The 11,609-nt window shown below is 37.2% G+C and overlaps 1 protein-coding gene across 1 annotated transcript; it reads right to left on the bottom strand.

Annotated features, from left to right (window-relative positions):
• Positions 1–671: 671 nt before the first annotated feature.
• Positions 672–4,622, bottom strand: LOC122765931. The gene is made up of 5 exons (XM_044020433.1): positions 4,489–4,622; positions 3,952–4,275; positions 3,005–3,130; positions 1,530–1,630; positions 672–865 (listed from the first exon to the last, which is right to left on the bottom strand). Exons 1-5 carry the CDS (start codon positions 4,583–4,585, stop codon positions 800–802), a joined length of 714 nt encoding a protein of 237 aa, XP_043876368.1. The 5' UTR covers positions 4,586–4,622; the 3' UTR covers positions 672–799.
• Positions 4,623–11,609: the final 6,987 nt, after the last annotated feature.

Here is an 11,609-nt window from a genome sequence, read left to right as displayed (position 1 = left end):
TTGCAGAAAACATTTGCTAAACATTGGAACATTTTAAATATTGGAAATATTTTATTCCCACTGGTCAAAAAACTATTTGTTCCAGGGTTTAAACTTGGTTTTGATCGGTGGAAAGCGTCAGCTTTTATTGGAAAAGCATATTGGGACAGTGCTTGATATCTTTTATATATCCTCTTACTCTTTATTAGTGACATAATATTTTTAATTAAGGTTGAATGAGGACCATTGGTATACCTGTTAATATTCTTTCTTTCTTCACATTTAAAGCATTTAGATGCTCTTTCAGTTCTCAGTTGATCCATTGAACTGTTTACTATTGAAAGTAGATATAATACTTGTCATAGTGTGAACATAGGTCAGCTCTTTCGCAGGATTTCTCTTTTTCTTTCAGTTATGTATCCATTTGGTTTGCCTGGTGTCACGAACATACGCACAGAGCCGCTACCTCGTCCGTCAGAGGCGTTCTTTTCCACTTCCTGTCACTGACCTATTATGCGGCAACCCCAGAACACCACAGTTTCCACTCGGTGTCCTTTTCAAGAGCTCGAGTCATTGTGAAACCTGCGTCTCTACGATCACTAGTATGGACCACTGACTGAAGTGATCAAGTCAAATCCTGTGTGTGTGTGTGTGTGTGTGTGTGTGTGTGTAAATAAACACATGACATGTCATTGTTGAAATAAAATTTGCTTTATAGAACAGTATAAACATATTTACATTCATATGTAAAGCCGTTTGTGATAAGGAAAATAATTGACAAGAGGAAAAGTGACTAGAAAAATGCTGTTGCCGCCATTCCTCACCCGCTGTCTTTGTTCTGTGTATGTTCAAAGTAATCAAAGGATTCATACACGGGTACCTCACACTGAAAGAGAAGCAGAAAGACAAATGTCACTTGCGCGGAATATAATAATGTCTCAGATAAGGCTTTTTAAGGCGTTCAAAGGTCTGATTATTAATGATGCAATTAGTCAGACACAGGATGTTCCGTAATTGTGTCGAAAGACGGGAAGTTCAGTGCAGCTTTACACATGAAACAAAGGTTTTGTAACAGGACGGGCTGAAAACCAGAAATGACATTTTGAATTTTTTGGTAAACTGTGTTTGTTTTGAAACCTGTACTGCCATGATTTACGCCTTAAAGTTTGTAAAAAGATCGAATAAAGACATGAAAACAAAAACAGGAAGTGAGCTCTTGACAGTCATGAGTGAACACATTTATCTTATTAGTGGAAAAAAAACACCAAGGCTTTCTGTGACTTGCCAAATAGAATCTCAAAACTATTAAATATTCAATTCGATTTTAGAGTTATTTTATATTTACTCTTGCTACATTTAACACCGAGGGTAAGTTCTCTTCTGTTCTTTCTGTTAATACTACTTTGTAAAGTGCCTTGATATACGAGTGACATGTACTTTGTGAACTGTGTGTCATCTCCGTATACCTGTAGGTCTTATTTTGTATAGACGATAAAGTATATTTGATTTGATTAGAAATCATTAGAATGGCATTTTTGGTAAAGACTCACCCACTGAGTGGATTCTTTGGAGGAGCCGGTGTTGTGTTTGTCCATCTCTGCCTCCTCAGAGTCAAAGTGGGGAACCTCGTAGATCACCCTGGCAGCTTGTGCTGAACATACACAAAAATGAAAATATAGACACAATTAAGCCTAACTTTAAATCACATGGGTGTTGCAGTATCTACTCCACTCTATACCACTGATATTGCTACAACAAGTACAGCATGGCGCTCTTGACTATGATCACTTTTATTTCCGAACAGAAAATGCACTGTGTCATTAGTTGATCCTACAGAGATAAACTTGTAGTCAGTGGTATACCACAAGGTTCAATTCTTGGCACCGTACATTCCTCACAAAAAATGATCTGTACTTTTATCTTGTTTTGAACTAGTGATCCAGACATAATAAAGATGTTGTCAATGCTTTTGCAGAAAGTACGTGTTCTTCAAATGAAGCAACCTTGTAATCATGGGTATACCACAAGGGTCATTTCCTGGTACCATACATTTCTCACTAAAATTCTATGCGGTTGTACCTTGTTTTGAAACTGGTGATCCTAACATAACAAAGATGTTGTCAATTCTTTGCAGAAAGTATGTGTTCTTTAAATGACTGACCCTGTAGTCATGGGTATACCACAAGGTTTGATTCTGGGCCCCTGTAAATTTCTCCTCAAAAGTATCTGCAGTTCTATCTTGTTTTGAAACCAGTGATCACAACTTAATTAATATGCCGTAGATTATTTTTTTCACCAAAGTTTTGTGCTAAAAATCAAGCATTTTTTGTGTCATTCTGCACTCAAGTTTGTAAGTTAGGAAAACAGTATAAAAGACTGCAGTGAAAACAAATTAGCACCACAGAGTAGGTATATTTCATAAGAGTAGTTCATTTGTAATTACAGCAGGAGGTCAGTTAGACAGCCAGACTGTATAAAATAGAGAAGTGCATCTGTTTCATCAGACACATTTACGAAATTTGATGCCGTCAGTCGTCATGATGATGACGTCATCCTCATCGTCTTTGGTGTTGGTTCTCACTAACAATTATCCATTTATCTCTTTAAAGATAACACAGGATTAATAATCTGTTGTTATTATTATGCTTTGATTTGATATTATGATTATTTTTTGCGTGTCGTGTTTCCAGCATATTTTTTTCTTCGTGAGATGTAACCTGACGACAATGGAGCTAATTTGGTGATTTGTCTCTTTCTCTCTGACGTCATCATTTGTGCACATTGTCTTGAAAAATACAGTGTATCTTGCAGTGTATCCCCATAAAAACTGTCCATATTCTGTGGACAACACCGAGTCAGCTGTACCGACTAAATTCCGTGGATGTGAATGAAACCAAAGCGACCTGCACGGCTGGATACCTCACAAGTTACAACGTGCTTTTGTAATTTGAGCAAACCACCTGTTGGATATCACAGCACCATATTTATGACAAATCAACAAAAAGAGTGTTTTCTTTTTTCACACCTTTTCCGAGTCGCAGAAAACAGAAACAGCAGAGCGCGATGAGGAGGAGCAGGAGAAACCCCACAGCCGCAGCAGTTATCATCATGATGTGAGTGGAATGGCCTGCACTGTTTTTAGCATGTCCACCTGGTGAGGGAAAAAAACAAACACAAACAATGCATTACAATGACGACAACATGACTGTGAGGGGCTTTTTTAAAAAATTATAAATCCATAAACGCTATGGTGTGTGAGTGATTAGTTCAACGTTAAGATAAAGAAATATTTGTTTAAAACTAGACATGGACACGAGTAAGACAACACATCACATATTATTTATGAAGCACTTTTCATACAAAGTAGTCAGAGTGCTTCACAGGTTAAAACAAGAAAACCTCCACCATTCGACCATCACTGTGAACACATAAGACTAAAAAAAAAAAAACCAAAGGGAACAAACAGAAGGAAGGAAGTGTCATAGATCTCACAAATCAGAGGTGATGCCATGTACTGAAGATACAGGGAACAGAAAAAAACCCAAAATGTAAGAATTGATAAACAAAGAAAAGAGTCAGAAAGTACAAGCCAATGATAAAAGAAGAAACTAAAATGTTGATGCTTGATAAAATAATAAGAAATGCCGTTAAATACATCAAATCCATTTTTAGGCAGACGAACAAGTGGAAGAGATACACTGTTTTGAATGATAAAATAAAGGTTCAAGATAAAGCTCAGTTATAAAGTTAGGATCAGTCAAATGTTGGTTAACACTGCCCATTGTCTTGGTGATTTGGTGAGTGAGCTAAGGTTCTACTTCAATAACAATACATCGTATTTTTATAGCGCTTTTCTTAACACTCAAAGACGCTTAAAGACGCTTACTTCAGGTTCTATTGTCTTATTCTGTGGCAAAACGGGACATCAGCCACACTAACAAGCCACAGTGTTGGTGCGATGGTGTCACGTACCTGAGCTGCCTGTAGACTTCACTGTGATGGCTGTACCATTTCCATAAAGAGTCTCATAATATGGTATCTCCAAAGACACCTTGCAAATGTATGTCGCTGAATCCTCTCTTGTGATATTTGAAAGGGTCAGAGATGCGCAGAATGGATATTGACTCAGCACCACACTAGTGTTGTTCTCCATTTCTGTCTGATTTTTCAGCCAGAAGAATCTAATTTGTTCAGAGTCCTTTTGAGTGTAGCAGCAGGTGATGTTCACGGTCTCTCCCTCAGTGACAGAAACGTCAGAAGTCTGGGTCACAGCACTGGCATCTGCCATTAAAACACCTGCAGACAGACAGAGTGGTCAATTCTTATTCACTCGGTTTAAGGGCTTTTTTTTTTTGCAATTTACAACAATGGACATGGTTTAACGTGCAGTGATGTGGCCATAACAACTTAGAGAACTTACAATTCGTCACAAACACTTTTAAAATTCAAAACTATTGCCATAAGTGCACCTATTCTACTTTTGATTATTCCAGCCATGTTACTACTTACTCCAAGACGAGATGTCACAGAGAGAGGCCAGCAGCACGCTGCTCAGAAGAAGCTTCATCTTTTCACAGCGTTTCACCACAGATGAACCCCCGCTCATCTCTTTATGTCTTCTCAAAGCCCCGCCCACCAAACACTCACACACTCACACGTTCACTCAAAAGAAGAAAAGTCACTGGGCATCATTGTCTTCACAGTTCCTTCGCATTTTGCTGCAGAGAGGTGTGAAAACCACAGTGTGTTCCCTTTTCTTTGGCAACACAGCAAAAAAACTGCTCAGATTCCTGTTTTCATGACTGATATATCATATATATGAACCTGTGTTTCAACTATCAGGTGGCATTTTTCACCAATGCCACCAATGACATGGTGGAGCAGGAGAAGCACAGGCGTTATTGATCACACTTACGATTGGCTCTGTTCAGGTGATGTTAGTCAGGACAGTGTGACAGTGAACCTGCATGAAAGTGGTCTCAAGCACTATCTGTACTTTACATTATTTATATTTCAAGCAACTTTTTCATCAACATTTCCTCTAACTATCTTTGTTACTCGTTACTACCAAGTAAAACCAGAAGAAGAAGAGTTGGTCAGTAAATGTCATATAAAGACTTTTACTTAAGTAATATTATAAAAAAAAAAAGTGACTTCAACTTCTACCAAAGTCATTTTCTGGTAAGATACTTGTACTTTTACTTAAGTATCCCTTTAAGGTGCTTCATACAAGTCTGCAAAATGGCCTGTTGCAGCAGTACTGCAGCAGATCACTGACTTGATCACAGGTGGTTTGGCGGGAACAGGAAACTGTTAGCCACGCCCCCAGACAAACACACACACACAGGTTTGTGCAGCTATTCTTCACAGCACTGACTTCCATTAATTTGGACAGCCTAAACATAACATCAACCATTTCCTTAACCGTAACCAGTTAATGTCTAAGCCTCACTTTAACCTAACCACACCTATAAGTAACATGCAACAATCTGCCGCATGACATTTCAAGAAACACACTACCTATATACAGTCAGTCAGTCATTATCTACCGCTTCATCCTCCACCAGAGGGTCGCAGGGGTGGTGTGCCAATCTCAGCTACATCGGGGCGATAGGCGGGGTACACCCTGGACAGTTCGCCAGTCCATCGCAGGGCCACACACAGCTAGTGACAAACAACCATTCACTCTCACACTCACTCCTACGGTCAATTTAGAGTGTCCAATTCACCTAATCCCCACATTGCATGTTTTTGGACTGTGGGAGGAAGCCGGAGAACCCGGAGAACCCGGAGAGAACCCACGCACACACGGGGAGAACATGCAGACTCCATGCAGAAAGGCCCTTGTTCCATCCGGGGCTCGAACCCGGGTCTTCTCGCTGCAAGGCGAGAGTGCTAACCACTATACCACCATGTGGCCCACTACCTATATATAATATATTATAAATTGATACAATGTAAAACCCAATATATCAGAAGAACTGCTGAGATCGAAATCAAATCCAATTTCCTTTGTTTGTTCGACTTGGGTAAATTAAGTTCATAGTGCAATTGACTCTAAGTCATTTAAAATGATTTCTACTTTTAAGATGCAGCGTTTGTCATTAGGTAAAAAACAGTTTCATAGCTAAACAGTTTCATTTGTCATTAGGTAAAAAACAGTTTCATAGCTAAGCCCATGAAAGTGGTTGGAGATGTATTGAATAATACCCAAATTACATGTGGGGTTCCTCAAGGCTCTATTCTGGGGCCTACTTGTTGCTCTTCAGAAATACCATCAAATAAAAGGAAAACATTTTTATAGCAAAGCCCATGATATGCAGCTATACATGTGATACCACAAAATGGTTCAATGTCACATGACTTACGATAATTAAACAAAGATACATTAACCTATCAAGATCAGTCTTAAACTGGTTTAAGATGTACCGTATCTGTCTGGGAGAAACAGCTTTACCCCAATAACATGTGGGGGTACCTCAAGGCTCTATAGTGGGTCCCATGTTGTTCAGTCTCGATATTTGATAAATTAAACATTACTTGATAATTAAACAAAGATTAGACAGAGGTTTTGAACTATTGATGCAAAGCCAAGAGAGATATATAGTACAGTGCCCAAATAAAATGAATTTTTGGAAAGTTTTTGGAGCATGAATTGCATTTTAATCTCCACATTAACTCTATCATTAAAACTGCTTTTTATCATCTGAAAAACATCATCAGAAAGTGACCAGTTCTCTCCCAAACAGATAAAGATTATGTACGCTTCCTTCAGATAACAAGGTCCTCTTGTGTTTTGGTATTTTTTCTGTCAATTCACAAATGAGGCGTTCTTTTTTTTTTGTTTTTGTTCTCATTTTATGACTTCAAATCTTACCTTTTTGCCAAGTGTCACATTTGCACATTCTGTACGAGCCACATGATATTTTCTACGTGATAAAGTCTACATCAAATGTACGTTCAGTATGCGTTGAGCTGCATTGTTTTACTCAAGGTCTGCTTGCGTGAAGTGGCCTAGTGCTCGGCCCTGGCCCATCAGATAGAAAACAGGAAGTTCCTCGACCACAGACCTGCACATCTCGTGTCATGGTCGTCTTGTTTGTGTCAATGAGCTTCTCTAAACAGCTAAACAAACAGCTGCTTTTTCACAGTTTGGCGTGTTAAGTCTGTTCTCAGTGTCTGAGACCTGTGACCTCGACAGCAGCACGGATTGTGTCCATGCTCCTTTTTTTTTTACACTTGTTTTAAATGACGTCTTTCGGGTTTTTTTTTTATATGACATGCAATTGTTTTTAGCTGTACAACTACAAACAATATAGGTATTGATCAATAAGGATAGTCAGCTAGTGAAGGATTAGGGGGAGCACCAAGAGGAAGAAAAGGAAGATGTATTTCACCATCTACGGTAAAACTAAACTGCAATAATTGTAATGTCAGTAATGCAACATTTACTGATGACATTGCATGCTGCGGCTGAATAGCTCTCACTTTCTTTCCCTGCCACATGCGGCCCCATGAGACGATTTCCTGTGGCCGTACATTTGTTTTAACCCTGAGAACACAGAGCTTTTCAGATGCTTTTTTTCCATTGCTATGTTTAAACGTACAGTATATACAGAGACTATAAGAATGTGCAACACAGAGTGTCATGTAACCATTTCTCCATCACAACCTAGAGGCAATCTTCTGAAAAATATTTATTATATTTTATATATATTATATTTTCATCAACTATATAAACACACCTGAAGAAAATAGAACCAAATTTAACAAAAAATAAATAAATCAGATTGAATTTGTGAAATAGGTCACAGTTCAAAGTTCGCTTGGCTCATTTTTATGAACAAAACAAAAATAAAAATTGTCTATTTTGTGACTTCTGCACAATTATCTATATTTTTTTTATATGCAATATAAAATGAATCATAACTTTCACTCATCAACAGATGAGACAAAACATTTTTTTTGAAAAACCTGAAGATATAAACACACACAGTCAGGATGTCCAAGGGTTAAAATTAGACTCATTAGAGTCGACAGTATTTTTATAATGATAATAATGATAATAATAATAATAATAATAATAATAATAATAATAATAATAATAATAATAATAATATATAAGGTTACATTATGAAATGTATTAAATTCAACATATAATAATATATAAACCCAAATGTGGAGATTATTACTTTTCATCTAGTTTCATCTAGATTAGATTACAGCAACTTCGTATTTGTGTTGTAATGAGGGCTCTTTAAATTCTAATTTAATTTGCCCTTGTCTTGTGCACTTTTGTTAAAGCACTTTGAAAGTGAAAAGAGCTGTAGAAATAAAGTTTACTTACTAGTGTGTGTTTTAATTACAATTGTCTACATGTAATTATCAATTTAATGTATTGATTCTATTTTATTTCTGTCTGTTATTCCCTTGTAAATTGCTTTGGATAAAAGTGTCTGCTACGACTTGTAATGTAATGATCACTTCTGAGTCACAAGAGAAAATGTGAACAACTTCCTGCATCAACTTTCCTCTGCTGTTGTTGTACGCGTTGGTGTGAGAAAGTTACGTTTCCTGCAGAATGTAAACTTTAAATTTAATTAATTTCATCAACTCCTCATAGACGGCTCGGTTATTTTCCAGGATGTCACTTGTCCTTGTTGTAATTGTGATCCTCCCAGGTTATGATTTATTACAGAATATCTATTTTTGCAATGATGTAAAAGTACCAAATTCACACTGTGTTATTTTGTGACCAATTAAATTGTGTTTTTTTTTTGTGACATTGTGGGAAAAGACAATATTATAATCAGGCTCATGTGAAACAACAGCGCCATCCTCTGTCTGTCAGCGTGAATGTGAATTATGAGAGACACTTCTACTTTCTCTTACTGTATGTCACATGAAACAAAGTGTTTTAGGGGTTCAGTAGCACTGTAATAGTAGAAGTAAGATTAAACTGTGTACTATTAACTTAAACTTTTTTTTTTTTCAAAAAAAGCTAATATTTATTTCCTGAAGACTTATGTGGCAGATTGTTGAATATTGCTTATAGGTGTGGTTAGGTGTGTGTGTGTGTGCGTATACATGTTTTTCTATCCTCGTAGGGGTTAGGGTTAGGCACTTAGTTGTGATGTTAAGGTTAGGGTTTCCTCATGGAGATAGAAAAACAAGTTCTTCTACACCTGTGGTTTACTTTCCACAGCAGCCATTTTGACACTAGTCACAGTAGGAACAGCACACATGTAAGTAATCACATCAACAGTGGTTGAGTTCCATTTCGCGGCCTCACTTTCAGGGTGCATGCTGTCACACCTGAACAGAGCCATCATGTTAGTGTGATCAGTAACACCTGTGCTTCTCCTGCTCCACCACCATGCAAATGGGCCCATTTTCCTTTCTCAGCTACTTTCTTTCTTTCTTTCTTCTTCTTCTTTGTATCCTGGCATTAGTGACCACCTGATAAAGTTTACATCAACATGACTTTGATGAATTCCCCTAAATCCAAATTATTTTTTTCTGAACAATGGGATTCTGGACAATGAGAGTGACTATTTCTATAGCTGCTGTGTTGCCAAAGGAAAAGGAACCCACTGTGGGGTTTTTTTTGCCCAGTGTGAGAGTTTGGTGGGTGGGACTTGAAGACATAAAGACATGAGCGGCCGTTTTCTGTGGTGAAACACTCTGAAGAGATGGAGTTTCTTTTGGGCAGCGTGCTGCTGGCCTCTCTCTGTGACAACTCGTCTTGGAGTAAGTAGTAACACGACTGAAATAATATTCATAAAATGTAGAATAGGTCCAGTTATGTCGCCAGTTTTGAATTTTTCCAAGTGTTTGTGAAGAATTGTACAATTCAGAGGATTTGTTTCACTGATAAGAATTAGTTTTTAAATTATGGCCACATCACTGCACGTTAAACCATGTCCATTGTTGTAAATTGCCAGAAACCCTTAAATCGACTGAATAAGAATTGACCACTCTGTCTGCAGGTGTTTTAATGGCAGGTGCCAGTGCTGTGATCCAGATTTCTGACGTTTCTGTCACTGAGGGAGAGACCGTGAACATCACCTGCTGCTACACTCAAAAGGACTCTGAACAAATTAGATTCTTCTGGCTGAAAAATCAGACAGAAATGGAGAACAACACTAGTGTGGTGAAACATCAATATCCATTCTGTGCAACTCTGACCCTTTCAAATATCACAGGAGAGGATTCAGCGACATACATTTGCAAGGTATCTTTGGAGATACCATATTATGAGACTATTTTTGGAAATGGTACAGTCATCACAGTGAAGTCTACAGGCAGCTCAGGTACGTGACACCATCGCACCAACACTGTGGCTTGTTAGTGTGGCTGATGTCATGTTTTGCCACAGAATAAGACTAAATGTACTGAAACGAAACGCGTTCTATATACACAAATGTTACAATGGGCAGTGTTAACCAACCTTTGACTGATCCTAACTCTATAACTGAGCTTCATCTTTATTTGAACCTTTATTTTATCATTCAGAACAGTTTATTTCTTCCACTTGTTCTCTTGATTTGATGTATTTAACCACATTATATACATTTAACCATATTTATGTTGGTAAATTTCACATTTTAGTTTCTTGTATTTGCTGACTCTTAATCAAACTTTTATGTCGTCTGTTTATCAAGCCATTTATTTCAGTACATTGCACCCTCATCAGTACATCATTATTATATTTATGATTAACCATTTTTTAGTTTTGTTTCCCCCTCATTCTCTGTACGTGGTGTGACATCAACGTATAGTTTTGTTTTATGTGTTCATAGTTATTGTCGATGGGCGGCGGCATCTTGTTTCATCCTGTGAACGAGTTGTCGCACTCATGTCCAGAATTTAAACTGCAACACTAGAGCCATCAAATACAGCTTATTTAACTAACAATTTCTTTATCTTGAAGTTGAACTTATCACTCCAAACTATTTTTTTAAAATGTTGTTGTCATTGTATAATGCATTGTTTGCGTTTGTTTTTATTTCCTCACTAGATGAACATGCATGCAACAACAATGCAGAAGTTCCCACTCATATCACCATCATAGTAGCCGTGGCTGTGGGGATTCTTGTGCTCGTCTTCATCTTCACTATTATATTCTGTCCGGCTTTCTTACTGACTGCCTGCTGTAGTTAAAAATGAAGTGCATTGTGCAAAGCTCTGTACTCTGTGGTGTTAATTTGTTTTCACTGCAGTCTTTTCCAAAGATTTTTATTCTGTTTTTTCGAAGGAATCTCACCAACTTAATATTTGCTTGTTGCCAGAAGTGTTTATATTTTGTATTTTTTGCAGTTATGTTTTCAATAAACAGTTAAATTACAAATATTCTGTTGTAATACAATAGCATTTCCACAACATGTGGCAACTCATTTAAAGCCATATCTGTAACACCTAATGTCATTTTTTATTATATTTTTTTAATTGGTAAACAAATAGTTAATAAAATTAATTAAAACGTAACTGTATGCATGTTATTCAACAGTATACGTACATACATTTTAACTAAAAGTTTGGGAAAGTTTTGATTTGTTTTGGGGACTCATTACTGTGCTCCATTTTAGATGAAAACATTAACAAAACTAGTTAATTTCACAGTCATTTGA

This window comes from Solea senegalensis, linkage group LG3 (assembly GCF_019176455.1).
Source record: "Solea senegalensis isolate Sse05_10M linkage group LG3, IFAPA_SoseM_1, whole genome shotgun sequence".
In the NCBI taxonomy this organism is placed as follows: Eukaryota; Metazoa; Chordata; class Actinopteri; order Pleuronectiformes; family Soleidae; genus Solea; species Solea senegalensis.
Note: the sequence above shows the minus strand (reverse complement) of the source record. Positions and strands in the feature narration are given on the sequence as shown.